Raw genomic sequence first — 19,588 nt, forward strand, 5'->3', positions numbered from 1 at the left:
CAACCACCTCTGGCCGTAATGACGGCCTTGATACGCCTGGGCATTGAGTCAAACAGAGCTTGGATGGCGTGTACAGGTACAGCTGCCCGTGCAGCTTCAACGCGATACCACAGTTCATCAAGAGTAGTGACTGGCGTTTTGTGACGAGCCAGTTGCTCGGCCACCATTGACCAGACGTTTTCAATTGGTGAGAGATCTGGAGAATGTGCTGGCCAGGGCAGCAGTCGAACATTTTCTGTATCCAGAAAGGCCCGTACGGGACCTGCAACATGCGCTCGTGCATTATCCTGCTGAAATGTAGGGTTTCGCAGGGATGGAATGAAAGGTAGAGCCACGGGTCGTAACACATATGAAATGTAACGTCCACTGTTAAAAATGCTGTCAATGTGAACAAGAGGTGACCGAGACGTGTAACCAATGGCACCCCATACCATCACGCCAGGTGATACGCCAGTATGGCGATGACGAATATACGCTTCCAATGTGCGTGCACCGCGATGTCGCCAAACATGGATGCGACCATCATGATGCTGTAAACAGAACCCGGATTCATCCGAAGAAATGATGTTTTGCCATTCGTGCACCCAGTTTCGTCGTTGAGTACACCATCGCGGGCGCTCCTGTCTGTGATGCAACGTCAAGGATAACTGCAGCCATGCTCTCCGAACTGATAGTCCATGCTGCTGCTAACGTTGTGGAACTGTTCGTGCAGATGGTTGTTGTCTTGCAAACGTCCCCATCTGTTGACTCAGGGATCGAGACGTGGCTGCACGATCCGTTACAGCCTTGCGGATAAGATGCCTGTCATCTCGACTGCTAGTGATACGAGGCCGTTGCGATCCAACACGGCGTTCCGTATTACCCTCCTGAACCCACCGATTCCATATTCTGTTAACAGTCATTCGATCTCGACCAACGCGAGCAGCAGTGTCGCGATACGAGAAACCACAATCGCTATAGCCTACAATCCGACCTTTATCAAAGTCGGAAACGTGATGGTACGCATTTCTCCTCCTTACACGAGTCATCACAACGTTTCACGAGGCAACGCCGGTCAACTGCTGTTTGTGTATGAGAAATCGGTTGAAAACTTCCCTCATGTCAGCATGTTGTAGGTGTCGCCACCGGTGTTAACCTTGTGTGAATGCTCTGAAAAGCTAATCATTTGCATATCACAGCATCTTCTTCCTGTCGCTTAAATTTCGCGTCTGTAGCACGTCTTTCCTCGTGGTGTATAAATTTTAATGGCCAGTAGTGTAATACGAAGTCGTAGAGGTTGAAAATACCGCTACAGTTGTAAGGTTCTTTTATTTAAGACACGATCGGTTTCCTGCTCTTATACGCCCATCTTCAGGTGTCGTAACTTGGTGCTGTGACCCCGAGCATGGAGGTGGACGTGTACAAGACACGGTGTGCTACCAGTGAGCGGTCGTTGGTAACACGCCGCGTCTTGTACACGTCCTCCGCCACGCTCGAGGTCACAGCACCAAGTTACGACACCTGAAGATGGGCGTATAGGAGCAGGAAACCAATCGTGTCTTAAATAAAAGAACCTTACAACTATAGCGGTATTTTCAAACTCTGATATAATGCTCAGTTGCGGATGTACCTCCGACAGGATTGTTTGTAATACGAAGTGTATTCAAAAAGAAACCAGGTTTTATTGAGATCATCTGGCAGACGAGTATCTTACAGATAAACTCTTGATACGGGATGGCGGTCAAGGCTTTTGGTACTGATTTCTACAGGGCTTGTCTGGCACTGCATGTGCAGACAAATAGCAGTCCGTCACCGCCCCGGTATGACCGTCACTCAGCACTTCTCTAGGAATGGGATTGACTGTCAACGAAGCTCACGAATCGCCACACAGAGAGCATGGTACATCGCTACCAAGCTTATTCGCCAGCTGTTAACTGTTTATGGAATACATTTTCTGATTTCATTACCTGTTTTGAAATTTTTATCTCAGGCTGAGGGATTTCTACTGGAGTATTTTCAGGCTCCGAGCACTATGGGACTTAATTTCCAAGGTCATCAGTCCCCTAGAACTTAGAACTACTTAAACCTAACTAACCTAAGGACATCACACACATCCATGCCCGAGGCAGGATTCGAACCTGCGAACGTAGCGGTCGCGCGGTTCCAGACTCAAGCGCCTAGAACCGCTCGGCCACCCCGGCCGGCGGAGTATTTTCAGATTTTATTGTATACCGAATGCATTATGAGTAAGCTCCACCTTGTTCTGCTTCCCTGCCGATATCCCACACACATATACACTCCGATTCCCTGGTTGTTATAAAATTTTGGATCCTGGTGTACGGTTCAAATGGCTCTGAGCACTATGGGACTAAACATCTATGGTCATCAGTCCCCTAGAACTTAGAACTACTTAAACCTAACTAACCTAAGGACATCACACAACACCCAGTCATCACGAGGCAGAGAAAATCCCTGACCCCGCCGGGAATCGAACCCGGGAACCCGGGCGCGGGAAGCGAGAACGCTACCACACGACCACGAGCTGCGGACGATCCTGGTGTATAAGAATGTTCTGGTGCAACATAAACTTCGTAAGACTGACGCAATGAGTTCCGTGCATTGCAATGGAAGTGGCGCTTACCCTCTGTGTCTACTTCGTCAATGATGGACTGCAAGTCTCCGTCATCGAAGAGCTGCCCCATGGTGTTCAAGATGGTGCTGATCTTGATGGTATCGATGGTCCCCGACTTGGCGAACATCTGGAATGCCTTGCGCAACACTGTAACAGTCACAACAAAAAGTTTCTGTGACACAGTCGAAATACTTAATCCTTCTTTTATGTATTTAAATAAATGTATAAGGCAATGGATGGCACAATGGAGGTAGCTTACACGTATGTCACGCCCAGTTTCAACTTCCCTGAGGAGGGGATTGAAACAAGCCCGAAAGAGCCTATTAATCAGACTAACTCACATTTATTATTGGCTAAGAGTAAAGTGTAACGTATGTAATGTAATGTACTGATTTACAACAGTCAGTACTGTTTGTTCCCAATAGGAAGAGCCAAAATACTGGTGCTGCCACTAATGGAGAAAATCGGCAGTAACTGAAAGATACTGATTTATCCCCGAGCGCTGCCAACATTAGCCAGCGAGTCACCTCGGCTTACATAATATCACGAAACACGGGTAATGGTGTTAGCACTGCAGGGAAGAGTCGACGCTGCCCTCCCCTCGCTGCTACTCTTCCCGCAACGTTACTAATGCTGTGGCAAAGCATGCATGCTCGCGTTGCTGACACCCAATGTGCGAAGGATCTTCTTCTTGTGACCAAATAGAACCACGTGATTACTCTCCCTACTGTTTCTCATTCATCCCGGTTTCGTAGTCCTTACGGCACTGTTTACCCCAATTAAGATTATCTTTTCTCTTTTTTTTATGGGTCTGCTTGGTTTGATGCAACCCGCCACGGTTTCCTGTCCTGCGCCTACCCCTTCACCTCAGCGTAGCACTTGCATCCTAAGTCCTCAACTATTTGTTTGATATATTGCAGTCTCTATCTTCTTCTACGATTTTTACCTTTTACATCCCCATCTAGATGCATGGAACGTATCCCCTGATGTCTTACACACGTGCTGTTGTTATACTGTCCCTTCTTCTTGTTAGCGTTTTCCACATGTATCTGCGAAGAACCTCTTCATTTCTCACCATTCCACCTACTTTCTAGCATCCTTCTATGCCACCACTTCTCAAACGCTTCGATTCCCTTCTTTTTTCCGGTTTTTCCACCATCATTCACTTCCATATAATGCTGTGTTTCACATGTACAGTCTCAGAAATTTCTTCCTCACATTAAAGTTTGTATTTGTCACTAGCAGATTTCTTTTGGATAGAAATGCCCTCTTTGCGTATGCTAGTCCGCTTTTTTTGGTCCTCCTTTCTTCATGCCCTATCCGTTAGTTAGTTTTGTTCCGAAGTAGAATTCCTTCACTTGGTTTACTTCTTGTCTCCAATTTTGACGTTTAAATTTATGACTAATCACTTTTCTGTTACTCCTCTTCGCTTTCGTCTTTCTTCGGTTAACTCTCACTCCGTATTCTGAGCTCGGTATATTGCACACTTCATTCAATATGTCTTGCACCCTTCCTCGCTTCCAATGAACGTAGCAATGTATCCGCGAATCTTGTCATTGATATTATTTCTACCCAGAATTTTACTCTCTATCCCACGTTCGTACTAAATGCAGTTTCATAATTTTCGTTGGGCCTCATTCTATGAATTGGTGTGTCTAAGCTACACCTTAACAATAATCGCTACTGTTTACCGCATGTTAACAACTTACATTAAAATTTAACACTAAGTAGGCCACCGTGATGGCTAACGTTAGCCATCTGATATCCAGGCCACGTTGGGATATTTTGGTGTTTTACCGTCAGAGATAATAAGTACCCACGTTTCCTAACGCCACCCACCTGCTTTCCATCACGTCGTAGCCCTAGCACTTATTATCTCTTCAAGTCACCAAAGCACTTTCTTGATCCATACACCATCCATTTGCTTGGCTCCGTATTCCGGCCGCCGACATTGTAATTGCCTTACATTCATAATGGCGTCTCCAAATCCAGTACGGCCCTTGGTTTATTTCTTTCCGCAGCTCTTAGCGATTTCCAACATGCGGCTACCGTTTGCTCTGTGCTCATCCTTCGGTTTCGGAATAGTTTTCATATTGGTTCGGGGTGGCTATTTGTTCTGGTGACTGACTGGAGAATGTACCGAGCCTTATCAGTGTTTTACACTTACTGAAGTTGTAAACTAGTGTCTGTGCTCTTCTGTATGTTCACTGCATACACGTGAAGATGCAATAAAAAGCAGACCAGTAAGGCAAGCCAGAGTCTCATTTCCTTTACTGTATCTACCTCCTAAGGATCAGGTTTATCAAGGCAAAACTTCAAGCTTCATACACTTTACTTTTTTTCCTTTTTATTTGTATCAAGGTGCATGAGAATGTTGCATTTTCAAGATCTAAAACAGGCGCGAACAATTTCCACCAACGTTCAATGTTCAGTTCTGCACAATGAATCATACTTTTAGATTACTATCTCTACGAACGGACGCTAGAAAACATTAAATTACAGTACAATCTGTAGCCGCCTTAACTGCAATGGATCTTCAAAACTATTCAGTTTTAATATTTCTGTATTTATGGTGTTATTGCTCATTCATACATTGCAGATACAAAATTTCAGTCGTCACTGTATGAGGTTGATAAAATTTATCTCTTCTGTTATAATTTGCTTCCTAAATTTTTACAGTATTCAGGATACCGTCATTTCCTGGTATCTTATCGCTCTGGCGTCCTTTCCTGTTGAATGATGAGAGACGTGCAGTTACGTTGTTTTCTATGCACGTTTAAAAATTTATTGATATTAAAACTAGTCTTGCTAATAGTGCACAATTCCGATTACTATAAAAGGTTGGATGATAGCAGTCGCTAACAGCCTTAACGGATTCAGTAAAAGACGTTCTGGAAAAACACAATAGGCTACACACAATCTGTTTCGACCTCCATGGTCATTAACAACTGTGAGGAGTAGTAACTTTTCTTAAAAAAAGGAAAAACTTGCGTCTATGTGTGTACAACCATTATATAAGATACTGATCTGGTTGGCTAATTTAACATGGTCTGTTCTTAAATATATTATTATTTCCCATAATTCCGTCTTACTTCATGTTGACTTTGCCATAGAATCTCACATCTTGCACTTTTTTTACTGTTTGATGAAAAATAGTCGGTTTAGTTTTTAGTCCTAGCTGAAGTAGCCAAATGTTTCTACTTATTTCCTTTCGTGAAACTGTGTTCCTGATAATCATTTCCTTCCCCCTGGAAAATTCTTCTATCGTAGAGAAAGGCGTCTGTTTTGGCGCGGACAACCTTTCATTTTACGTGTTCATGCGCGCTACAAATAGTCATTTGACAGCCTCAGAGATATGCAGTCACCTATCTGTCTGTTAGTGTAGTACATGCCTGGGAGGAAACTGCAAGATATATATTGCCGGATGGTGCTAGTTTTGATTGCGATGAGTAATAGGAATGTTAGGTGACAGAATTCTTTTCAGAAGACCCCATGGCCGAGCAAACAAAGGTACTTTGCTTCCTCTTCTGCTGCCATAAGCACTGGATGTGCCAATTTTCGGTTTGTCTTCTAATAATGAAATGGACACATTTAAGTGAGTTGATTCTGGCTTATTGTGAGATTGTTGCTGGCTTGCACAATTTACACTACATTTACATGATTGTAATTTACGAGACCTTTCTACCCGTGATGCATTATGCAGTCATATTTGGCGTGAAGAATTTTCGTTTGCTCGTTTGCGTTTCGCCAGAACACGTGCTGATCAATATCCATTTCTAATTTAGCCATCCAAGATTTCAAGTGACTTATCCCGAAGTTCTTCCTCTCGTAAGACAATGTTTCACGAATTAATAATGATGTGCTGCAACTTTCTCTTCTTTTGTATATATGGTCTACTGAATTGTGTTGATACATCAAGTATCTCATCGTGTAAATGAATATTGATCATTATGTTACGAATGGTACAGCTGGTACTTTGTGAACTCATTGTCCTCCTCCTGGTCTTTGTTGAACGAATCATTTCAAGTTTTCCATACCTGCTTATGTGTTCACTCAAGAGCTACTTTCTCGAAACATCCCCCGGTCATTTTAATGATATCAAAGCTGGAGTGAAGTCCCCTGCCGTAAGCAGAGATTATAAATATATTAAAGAAGAATTTCAGCTACACAGGTATGTCTGTGTCACTGTGTAACTTAGACACACGTAGCAGTGATGACACGTAGCAGTGGAGACGGTATTATCGAGATAATTTCTGCTACCACTTCGGTTTTTCAGCTTATTAGGTACTGTAGGGCACATATGGCAAAACCATTTGTTTTACACAAATTCAATCTATAAGATTCAATTTAGTTACCTGTACAGTACCAGATGAGCATGAAGGCTACGATGAGGATTCTAATTTCAATTTTGCCTCTGTTAATTTTATTTAAACCCCACCCACCTCTAACACACCATATTTTTTATTCGGTTGCGCTTCACAAAGTCCTTGCACTCCAAAATTTTCATAATCTTCTTAGATTGCCGTTATTTATACGTGAGTGAAATTTGATACGAAAAGGAGTAACATTTCAGTGCATAAAACCAGAGTCGTAGTCCCTTATGAACTACCAGTTGGAGGAGGGTAAACTTTCAGTATGACCTCGATTATTTCATATATCAACCCCAAAATTTATTACTAAAGAATCATTCTCTTGTTTTTATACATGAATTAAAATCCTCCATTAGTACATTGCAGTGAGATTTGCTGTCGTTTATAAGTTTCAGCAAGTCTTTATAGGGTCCTTTACATCCCCATCATAATGTAAACACAACGGCGTATAGAGCTGAATGATTCCTACAGAACACTTTTTGTTAATTTTTAAAACACATCTTACCCTTCTACGAGAATCTTTAACTTAATGTTTACAATAAATCCTATCCTGAATTATCTGATGTCGTTCTTCTTCAAGAAGAAATATTTTCTGATTTTAATTACATTCGATCGTTGGTTGTGTTTTCATTACTTTTGTTATCCTTACTTACTGTTATTCAACTCCTTTTCCAGCTCCACTAACAAACATTTAGTCCTAATTTCTATAATTTTTTCTCCCTAAATAAAAAAAGGTATATCGAAGGTGTGCGATATTTTTTATTTCGCCGTACCTTATATATCATGGGATGGGCGTAGATGTATCTGGATGTGCTAAAGCAATTACCTGAGCTCGCTCAATCCACGTATCTCAATATTTCTTAATACGGGCTAGAAAAGAGAGCCGAGGCAGTAGAGCCTCTGATAATCCCAATTACTGTACACTAGGCTACCACGGCCCAAAGTATTTTTCGAAACGTGTGAAGTGCTAAACTTTCTTCACAGAAGTCTCAGTTCACGTCAGTGGGCTACTGAATCTCAAATCCTGGCATTAACACGACGAGTTCGTGTGTTGGTCAAGCGCCATCAGGGCCATCAAGTTAATAGTGTCATTTAGCACTATCCATCTGAATCTGTGTCGGTCGTAATATTTCACGTCTAGTTTAAAGGATTGCAGATGACTCACCACGCTGTCTACAGTGTAGGTTAGTGACCATCCATATTCGTTCTTCACGAAGTGATCTATCAAAGTTATAGCCTTATTGGCGCTAACATCTGCAAAGGGAGAGCATGTGGACTGGACAATATGATTTTACCTATCTTGTTCCCATTAATCCCCATTACGATGTACTTAAGGCCTTACCCTCTCCAATTCTTGGTAGATCTTCCTCCCGAAGTTCTCCTTATATTTATTACGATCATGTCCTTTGTGATCTGTTGGTGAAGTGTGACTCCTTCCCTTCCCCCAAGTGTTCAAAGTCTGCGACAGCCTATATTCGACTATTCAAACATTTTCGGTAAGGAAAGGAAGGTATTTGGAATGGAAAAATGTTATCACAGACAACTAGACACTGAAAATATATCTGAAATATTTTCGATGAATCATCTTTTAGGATTTCTTATTAAAATTAATTATGTTCAGTAACATACCGCTCACGCTGTAATAGCCACTCGTCGTATAGGTACTTACTCAGCATCTTCTGCTCTTCGTCCTCCTGGAAACATAAAAGGGAAGGCAGTTAATATCCACCTCTTGATGTAATGCCAACACTTCAGACAGTTACTTTAAATACTATAAGTTTCACTAGAAAAAAGTAATACACAAACATATCTTGAAAAGACAAACGAATATAAAACTGCGGTAGTACCTAAATTAGCATGTTATGTTACAGGGAACGATATTATAATGTATGTTAAAGCACCATACATATCAGGTACAGTGCGCTAATTCCATGCACCTGTCTAGCTCAACCACATGTTTTCACCACCATGACGGACATCAGTGGTGGAGAGTTTGGGACAGGTCCTACTCCATCTACAGTACTTTGAAGTGACTAATCGGCTCTTACATGGGCTGGCTAATATTTTGCCTAGTAACATTATGATCCATTTGGTTTAATCATTAGTCACTGCTATTCCTTGGACTCTAAACTAATTGGAATTAGGTTAATTTAACAACTAGCGCTCATGGATGCCTTCAGATACACCTACAGTGTTTACTCACCCTGTATCTCGTCTAAGTACTAGATCATTCTTTCAGCAAGTCAGATACAATCTACTGTGTACATAGTTCTACGTAGTCAGCATGTACACAACTTTCCCACTAGAGCGCACACCGCTAAGCACAACAGCGCAGGTGCAGCGCTCGTCCGTCTCCACACTACGAGATGGCGCTGCCTTAGAGACAGACCAAATTCTGCTTCCGCCGATCCGCATATTAATATGTAACGCAGCCAATGAGATTGCTGCTAACATAGAACCTTTTCTCCTCGTGGATCACACTTGCGCAGTGATACATGAACGCGCGATGTATTATAAGAAGTGTACAGACCTCCGATTATTCAGTGTGCATTTGTCTGCACCAGTCTGTACCAGTCTACATTTGTCTGTACCAGTCTATAGTCAAGTTTCAGTCTGCGCCCAATAAGATTACCATATTCCTGTACATAGCCATGAAGATAAATGTATAGACACTTTTGTCATGTATCAGAGATATATGTGAGAATAAGATTAATGTACCAATACCAAAGCAACTTCTGATTGTCAATTGTAAATAGTATCCAGAACCAAGTTAAGTAATTTTTATGCTTGTTATTATTTTAATAAATGTGTGTGAAAATTAATCAAGTTCTGTTTAAAGTTGGTCACTGTCAATCTGCTACTCTAAGCATGCAAGTGGCATTTCTATCATCTGACCTAACGGCAGAAGATAAACACGCAACGATAAGACCACGAGACATATTGCTGACACTCGCCTACTTTGTTAGAGCGACAAGTCAAATAATCTGATGGTGTGTGTACCGAAGGTCTTACAGTACGCACACCACACAATCGTTACTTTTTTAGCGTTTTCTGGATAGTTAGTGGGTCCTGTTACACCCACAGAATAGATTTATTACTTTTACTGCCCTCTATTACGTGTTCCGTGTATCTACTGGACGTTCTCAACTGTCTTTTGCCGCTTCTTCCTCAATCTGATCCTAACTTCGTCCATTTCTCATGTCATTCAACATTCCAAGTCCTCTTCTTCCTCTTCCTGCCTTCCCAGTAATATTTCTCTCAATGACTGTTCGTTGCAGCAGTTTCTTCGCAGTCTGCTATCCTCATTTGTATCATCTCCACTTCTTTCGCGTGCCAATATTAGAATTCTTCCTTCATTTATCACTCTGTCTGTCCATATCATTGTTAGCATAACCTATCCCGGTATATTTCCTCTTTCCTTTTGACTATCCATGATTCGCTGCCATACAGTACAGCGTCCTAGATAAAACGCTTGGTGAATCTCTTGCTTAGTTCTAATGGAATTCTTTTTTAGCGTCAACAAACATTTCACCTTCTCGAAAGTTCTTTTACCCATAAATATTCTAAGTCTTCCTACACAGAGCTTCCATTTTCTTTCTGGCACTTTGCAGAGGAAATAAACAGAAAATCTGTTAGTAAAAGAGAGTTGCAATATATTTGCCAATGATGGGTGGTGTTGGGGAGCACGGTTCCCAATTTGTAGGTAACGCGATGGCGTATGTATTTTTTCGTAGTTACATTAATTTATTAATTGGGGTGCTTCATTCTTCCACGTTCGGTTGCAATTGCAAGATTTCCGTATAATTGGTATGTGTTTTGTGCTAGTATCTGTTCTTATGACATTTAACGCTTTGATAATGATTCCAAGTGGGTAGGAGGTATTCATTGTTTTTTTAATAGCTTTCATATAAACTTTCAGGAGTGATAAATTACTTAAGGATTCATTTGTGTAGAGTTGTGATAAATTACACAAAAACCTTGTGAAAGTGTTAATAACGATTTTGGAAAATATTCAGACATAAAATTGCCAAGCTGTAATTATTCAATCATCATGTGTTTGATTCGATGTTTTTTGCAATTCTATAGCGATTTCGAGGATAAAGATTCAGGTATGACAACAAGGGAATACCACTAGAAGCTGGCAGCTCTTTGCAGTTTGGTTGACATTGGAAATGTTAAGAACAGAGCGCGGCTTTGTATTGTTGAAAATTTTATAGATGTCTCAGGCACTTGTAACTGTAGTACATTACTTGGTTGAGCAGTACTGGAGAACAGCTAATGGTTGAGCCCTGCATTTTTTAAAACTGGACACTACTTTTGGTGCTTCTTGATGTGAGAGTGAGAGAAGCTAATTGTGAAGATATTTCTAAACAGATTTTGTGACTGAAAAAAGAAGTAATCCGAAAAAGTGGATCAAGTTATTGATTAAAAACTACGACTTTGGATTTGTATATCATGAGCTGAAGTGCATTATATTTTGTTACTGTTCTAACAATATCTGTTCAATTCACACTTCTTAAAGTATTCCGGCCTATTCGGCCTATTATGCCGTGGTCGTACAAATTTCTTGTTAGAAACCAACGTTTCAACCCCTTCCCCAAAGGAATCTGCGGAGGGGGAGGGGGGAGGAGGGGGAGGGGTTGTAACATTTTCTACGGTCCGATGCACACTATGAGGAACTTATTGTCAATGGCGAGGGATTTTCGAGGTGTTCCTGTACGTTAACACAACAGGATAACATTTGAAATGAAAGACATGTAAGAGAATGTACCTGGGTACCATTGTAACAGACATAATCGAAACAAAAGGTTTGAGATTGTATGTCGACGTATGCCGTCTAAGTTAGGGTGGATGGAGTAAGAAGATGATGGAAGGAACCCCAGCTAATGGAAAAAAGGACGCCCGAAAACAACTTGGAAAGATTGCAAAGATAGGAAACTTTGGAAGCTAGGATACGAGAAGCAACTATTATATTGTGCTAAATCAGAAAAAAAACAATAACCGTGACGTTTTCGGCCGTGAAAGTTCATATTTTACATTTAATCCGTCTCGTATGGTGATATATTTGGATTATCTTGCCCATAAAAATAACCTGCAAGTTAAATTTAACGTATAGATAAGATGGGTTACATTAGAAACGTTTGTTGACAGCAAAAAGCACCCCCATAAAATGAAGAGAGATATACGATAGGCCTTCAGTAAGCATTGAAACCTTTCTTTCGGCCAGTTTCCGTTGAAAAGATACGAAATTTGTTGGAATATTCCCGCTTCATCCTCCACAGTTTCTACGAAGTTCAGATAGGTGACGGCGCTATACATATCCTTCAAAATGGGGTCTATAACGGAATGGCGTTCCAACCAGTAAGCTCATTGGGTTTATTTTAGCGAAAAATCAAAGCATCGCAGTTATTCACAGGCGCTTGCAGACTACAGGGACCAGACAGTGAACAAAAGCACGGTGAGTCGTTGGGCGAGGCGTCTGTCATCATCGCACCAAGTTCGAGCAAACCTGTCCGATCTCTAACGTGTCGGCCAGCCGTACACAGCTGTGACTCCTGCAGTGTTGGAACGTGCGGATACTCTCACTGGGGTGGGCGACGAATCACAATGAAACTCCTTGCAGCTCAGCTGAACGCCTCGTTCAACAGTTAGGGAGCCCAGAGATGTGTGCCCGCTGGCCTCGTCTTTGCCTAACAGAAGACTGTAAAGAGCATCTTTTTGGCCCAATGAAGGATGCGCTTGGTGGGAAGCGGTATGTGGATGATGTTGAGAATATTCATGGAGCAAGATGTTGGCCCCGACGTCGACCAGAAGAGTGGTGCAATGCTAGCATAGAGGCCCTTCCAGTAACATGGCCTAAGGCCGTCGCATTGAACGGAAATTACGTGGAAAAATAGGGTTTTGTAGCCAAACGAACGAGGAATAATATGGTGTACTGGAATCCTGAATGAAACCAACCTGCTTTCAGAAAAAAAATGCGAGGCATCACTTATCGAACGCCCCTCGTATAACAGTCCTATGCAATTGCAAGTAATAACTTCACATATGTTCGAATTGCGCTCTTTCCCTAATGTAGGTCAAAATTACTTCCAGTGTTAACGCTCTTAGAAACAGTGGCTTTGAGTACGAAGAGGAACTAACTGTATAGTCGCCTGAAAATGGAAAAAGTGCTAAATAAATATTTTCTTGCGTGTGAAAAGATACGAAGTGACAAAAGTACAAAATCCGCTAAGCTAAGATACTAGTCGTGTCTGTGTTGCAACAAAATCATAGAAAATACAATGTTCATTGTTCACACTAATTGTGTAATGACCGTTACACTTCTGTTCGAGTCCTTGGAAGAATAAGACGCAAACTTCTACGCTAACATTTCGTTATGTGGCTGGAAAGGCCTGTGATGTAATAATTTCTGTTTGTTATCTCAGAATATAATTATAGTTCGTTAAGATAAAATAACTGATTCTATTTAATGTTCATGTATGTGTCGAGCACTTTTCCTCCGAGTTGTTGCCAATTTCAGCGTAGCAAATGTGCGTTAATTGTTGGCAACCATTGCTGCAACATCCTCTACATTCACCTAAAGCTGGGCTGGCGCTCACATATTCGCTAAAAACTGGCTTGATTAAAATGTGCAATAAATAGAAGTGCATATGGTTAGAATTACAAATTACTTCAGGTATACCAGAACGCAGCCAGCCGCGTAGATTGAACAACGAAGCAACTTATTTTCTTTTACTATTATCAGATACTTGTGAATGTGTCCTAGATCATCAACAGCCGTACAAGCAGAAACCACATTCACCCTGAAAATAAAATAGATTATGTTGTCCTATTTAATCTGCTGTTTAAGAGAAAAGTCGCTGTCATACTCTTATGAAGCCAGCCATATCCCTAAGCGAATAGTAATTATTGAGAGACGTTCGACTTTAACTACGTGTACTATTACTTGAAATGGGCATCATTCTCCTCACAGCACTGTATAATTGATTTTACTCTGGTGTCCAAAATTAAAGCAACAAACCACTATTTCACCGTCCTTTGTCCCAAAATAACTATAAAAACTGTCAACGGATGTCGGTATGAACGTGCTTTGCACGGAAGATCGCATTCCGGTCAACGAGCAACCATGCCGACGATGACGTCAGGGCACCTATCAAATGGTGTACCGTTTTCCGGGTAGTCCCACATCCAGAATCGCGGTGTGCACAGTCACAGACGGTGCAGAGAAGACGCATTCGAGCCTCTCTGCGGTGGAGGGCCATAGGAAGATTGGATTGTGAATCGTTCGCCGGGCCGACCACGTGTAACATCAGAAAAAGAGGAGCGTTATTTGGCCGTAAGGGCACGACAGTATCGCCTTAGTAATGCAAGCAACTGGCATCTGACGTCGCAGCATTCACTGGACTTGTTGTACTGATGGGCAGACGGTGTGTACAGAAGGCTTCGACAGAGTGGCCTTTATTGTCGGAGATCTGCTGTATGTGAACTTCTAACGTGTCTTCACAGAAGGGAGCGTCTAGAGTTGAGTCGTTAACACCCCACCTGGACTGTCGAACGCTGGCCCAATGTTCTTTTCATAGGTGAGTTCCGATTTGCGCTGGAGAGTGATTCTCTACGGATTTGCATCTGGAGGGACGTGGAACACGTTTTCGGGACCCAAACATCCCTAATGGTGTGAGCAGGGATTATGTTGATCACGGAACACTTCTTCATGAAATTGTACAAGTGAATCGGCAGGGTTTAACTGTTGTCAGTTATTTTGATGAGACCTTGAGGCCCAGTGTGCGGTTTTTACGAGCTGCTGTGGACCAAGACTTCGTACTGATGGGCGATAACGCTCGACCCTATAGAGCGCGGGTGCTTGATGTTTACTTGGAAACAAGACATTCGACACATGGCGTGGCTTGCTAGCTCTCTCGATTTGAGCCCCATAGAGCTTCACTGAGGCCTTTTGCGGATGATGCTGTCGTATATCGAGAGGTTGTAACAATGGAAAATTGTACTGAAATGCAGGAGGCTCTGCAACGAATTGACGCATGGTGCAGGGAATGGCAATTGAATCTCAATGTAGACAAGTGTAATGTGCTGCGAATACATATAAAGGAAGATCCTTTATTATTTAGCTACAATATAGCAGGTCAGCAACTGGAAGCAGCTAATTCCATAAATTATCTGGGAGTAGGCATTAGGAGTGATTTAAAATGGAATGATCATATAAAGTTGATCGTCGGTAAAGCAGATGCCGGACTGAGATTCATTGGAAGAATGCTAAGGAAATGCAATCCGAAAACAAAGGAAGTAGGTTACAGTAAACTTGTTTGCGCACTGCTTGAATATTGCTCACCAGTGTGGGATCCGTACCAGATAGGGTTGATAGAAGAGATAGAGAAGATCCAACGGAGAGCAGCGCGCTTCCTTACAGGATCATTTAGTAATCGCGAAAACGTTACAGAGATGATAGATAAACTCCATTGGAAGACTGTGCAAGAGAGACGCTCAGTAGCTCGGCACGGGCTTTTGTTGAAGTTTTGAGAACATACCTTCACCGAGGAGTCCTCCTACGTATATCTCGCGAAGAGACCATGAGGATAAAATCAGAGAGATTAGATCCCACACAGAGGCATATCGACAATCTTTCATTCCACGAACAATACGAGACTGGAATAGAAGGAAGAACCGATACAGGTACTCAAAGTACCCTCCGCCACACACCGTCAGGTGGCTTGCGAATTATGCTCTGCAACGTGAGATTGATGATATCATTCACAGCATGCCTCGTCCTTCTCAGGCCTGTATTGCTTCCAGAGGTGGTCACACCCCATAGTGAGCAGATTAACGAGTTGTCTGGATGTGTGTGTAAATACATTGTGTGGGAAAAAGCGAAGACCATTTTTTCTACCGTTGCTGCAATTTTTTTATGTTCCTTATTTTTAATTTTGGATGCAACTGTATATGAACTTCATACGAAGATTAAACAACTTTCAAAGTAAAGATTTAAAGAGTAACAATAACTATTGTCCTTTTACGCAGTGGAACAACTTCCCAGAGGAGAAGGTTGGCGGCTCTCTGGAGGACTAGAAAACGTCGGCCGGCAGAAGCCGTGGCCGATGGTCAGCGAACGCATCCACCACCGCTCCTCGATCGCTGCCTCTGCTATTTACGGCGCCGCCTCTGATACGGCCCTAAAATTACGTAACGCAGACGGCCCTCTAGGCGCTGCCGCTGTGCGTGGGCCGGAAACGCTGGCAGCAGACGCGACTCCTCTGCCAGTCCCAGCCCGCCGCTCATTTCTCAAAGGACTCGCGGCGAAACGCACAGGCATTAATTTTCCGCAAGCTCTCTTCCTTCCTTTTTCACATTCGCTCTGCTGCCATCTAACATTCCTGTTTACAAAGAAATTGAGCTATAATTGCAACCGACAGCCGACATACATTCCAACTATTTTTACGACCGAGTCTCGCTTTAAAAATAATAGAAATCCGAGCAGAGAGCAAGACATCGCAAATCTGCGTCGCGAGTGACGTCGGAAAACTCGGTGACACTTCTGCAAATGCGGATAGAGTTTAACGAGACAGTTCGTTCCAAAACGACTTATAGGAGAACTGAGCACTGACAATCAGCGCGCCAAAACCGGCTCCGTGTCTAGCCGCTATGTTCCAGCAGACTGGGGAGAATAGGAGGAAAATGTATAGCCGCGGAGCACCTACAGCTAGAAGTTACAGCAGCCTCACAACTCGACAACCATTCATAAGAATTCACTTGGAGGTAAACGGTATGCAAACACTGTATTTCCTGAACACCCTACCTGAAATCAAAATACAGTTGTGCTTGAGGCTTAAACCCTCTTTATTGTCAGATAATTGGTAGGGTTACTTTTACGGTCGCTTATGCTCACCTAACCCTGTCAAGCACAGAGCACTACTCTCGGATCATGCTGTTACAGTTCGTCCAGTCCCCAAGACAAGGCTCGCCACAAACAAAATACACCACTGGCCATTAAAATTGCTACACCACGAAGATGACGTGCTACAGACGCGAAATTTAACTGACAGGAAGAAGATGCTGTGATATGCAAATGATTAGCTTTTCAGAGCATTCACACAAGGTTGGCGCCGGTGGCGACACCTACAAGTGCTGACATGAGGAAAGTTTCCAACCGATTTCTCATACACAAACAGCAGTTGACCGGCGTTGCCTGGTGAAACGTTGTGATGTCTCGTGTAAGGAGGAGAAATGCGTGCCATCACGTTTCCGACTTTGATAAAGGTCGGATTGTAGCCTATCGCGATTGCGGTTCATCGTATCGCGACATTGCTGCTCGCGTTGGTCGAGATCCAATGACTGTTAGTAGAATATGGAATCGGTGGGTTCAGGAGGGTAATACGGAACGCCGAGCTGCATCCCAACGGCCTCGTATCACTAGCAGTCGAGATGACAGGCATCTTATCCGCATGGCTGTAACGGATCGTGCAGCTATGTCTCGATCGCTGAGTCAACAGATGGGGACGTTTGCTAGACAACAACCATCTGCACGAACAGTTCGACGACGTTTGCAGCAGCATGGACTATCAGCTAGGAGACCATAGCTGCGGTTACCCTTGACGCTGCATCACAGACAGGAGTGCCTGCGATGGTGTACTCAACGACGAACCTGGGTGCACGAATGGCAAAACGTCATTTTTTCGGATGAATCCAGGTTCTGTGTACAGCATCATGATGGTTCCATTCGTGTTTGGCGACATCGCGGTGAACGCACATTGGGAGCGTGTATTCGTCATCGCCATACTGGCGTGTCACCCGACGTGATGGTATGGTGTGTCATTGGTTACACGTCTCGGTCACCTCCTGTTCGCATAGACGGCACGTTGAGCACTGGACGCTACATTTCAGGTGTGTTACGACCCGTGGGTCTATCCTTTATTCGATCCCTGCGAAACCCTTCATTTCAGCAGGATAATGCACGACCACATGTTGCAGGTCCTGTACGGGCCCGACTGCTGCCCTGGCCAGCACATTCTCCAGATCTCTCACCAATTGAAAACGTCAGGTCAATGGTGGCCGAGCAACTGGCTCGTCACAATACGCCAGTCACTACTCTTGATAAACTGTGGTATCGTGTTGAACTGCATTCGCAGCTGTACCTGTACATGCCATCCAGGCTCTGTTTGACTCAATGCCCAGGCGTGTCAACGCCGTTATTACGGCCAGAGGTGGTTGTTCTGGGTACTTATTTCTCAGGATCTATGCACCCAAATTGCGTGAAAATGTAATCACATGTCAGTTCTAGTATAACATATTTGTCCAATGAATACCCGTTTATCATCTGCATTTCGTCTTGGAGTAGCATTTTTAATGACCAGTAGTGTACCTACTTCTAGATGGATTACTATCAATCTCTAACATAATCTTTGTTGAAAACTTTTACAAATTTTTACTTTACATGGAAGTGACCAGAACGTAACATCAACATCTACCTGTACATGTACAAGGGTGTACCCCCCCCCCCCCCCCAAAAAAAAAGGAATTATTTTTTTAAAGGTACATCTTCTCAAATGTTTACAAAACAACCTTATCCCCTTCAAAACATTCTCCGTTACAACTAATCCATTTGTCTCACTGGTGTTTCCACAGTTCGAAACATTTTTTGTAGTCATGTTTAGAAATGGCTGGCAACTACTCCCTCGTTTCATTCTTGACTTCTTCAATGCTATCAAATTATTGTCCTTTCGTGCCCCTTTTCATGGGTGGAAATTAGTAAAAGTCGCGTGTGGCAGCGTAACCACGCCATTTTTAGCCAAAAACTGTCTAACAGAGACGGCTATGTGTGCAGGTGCGTTGTCATGGTGGAAGAATCTCCAATCTGGCACATATCGCATCTTCTTTGACAAACACTGTAGGACAATCTTCCTAAAACTTCCAAATAAAAGGTTTTATTGATAGTCTGACCTGGGGGAACAAACACTGAATGAACTACACCGTTGGCAACAAAAATGCAAATCAGTATTGTTCTGATATTTGATTTGACTCGACAACATTTTTTTGGACAGGGTAACGATGACGTCTTCCATTAGCTTGACTGTTGCTTTGCTTCTAGGTCGTAACCATAGTAGCATGACTTCTCATCAGAAATGATCACTGACAGAAAATCTGTATTAGTTTAAAACTGTTGTTTCAAAGCACGACATGTTTCAGCTGACTTTCCTTTTCATTGTTGGTCAGAAACTGAGTAACAAACTTGCGGCAATCCTTTTCATTCCCAAATCTTCCGTTAAAATTCGCTGAATCTAGCTCCAAGATAACCCACTAATCTTTGAGAGTTGAACAATTGTTTGTCGACGGTCTGTGAGCACAAGCTCTCGAATTGTTTTAATATTTTCATCGATTCGGGCAGTTGATGGACGTCCAGGAAGAGGTTTGTCATCAGTCGACATGTCGACATTTTTTAAATCGATCTAACCACTCGTACACTTGAGATTTTCCCAAAGCTTGGTCAGATGTTTCCAACATTAAAACAGTTTCAGTGGCATCTTTATCGAGTAGAAAACAAAATTTTACATCTACGCGTTGTTGACTTAAACTTGCCGTCATAGAAAACGAAACAAGAACA

At 42.6% G+C, this 19,588-nt stretch overlaps 1 protein-coding gene across 1 annotated transcript in view; it reads right to left on the reverse strand.

Annotated features, from left to right (window-relative positions):
• LOC126456885 (troponin C) overlaps positions 1 to 19,588 on the reverse strand; it is a 56,968-nt gene that overhangs the window by 21,965 nt on the left and 15,415 nt on the right. Inside the window, exons 2-3 of the mRNA XM_050092714.1 lie at positions 8,651 to 8,675; positions 2,621 to 2,758 (exon numbers count right to left, since the gene is read on the reverse strand). Coding sequence (XP_049948671.1) covers positions 2,621 to 2,758; positions 8,651 to 8,675 — 163 coding nt within the window. The remainder of the gene's footprint in view (positions 1 to 2,620; positions 2,759 to 8,650; positions 8,676 to 19,588) is intronic.

This window comes from Schistocerca serialis, chromosome 2 (assembly GCF_023864345.2).
Source record: "Schistocerca serialis cubense isolate TAMUIC-IGC-003099 chromosome 2, iqSchSeri2.2, whole genome shotgun sequence".
NCBI lineage: Eukaryota > Metazoa > Arthropoda > Insecta > Orthoptera > Acrididae > Schistocerca > Schistocerca serialis.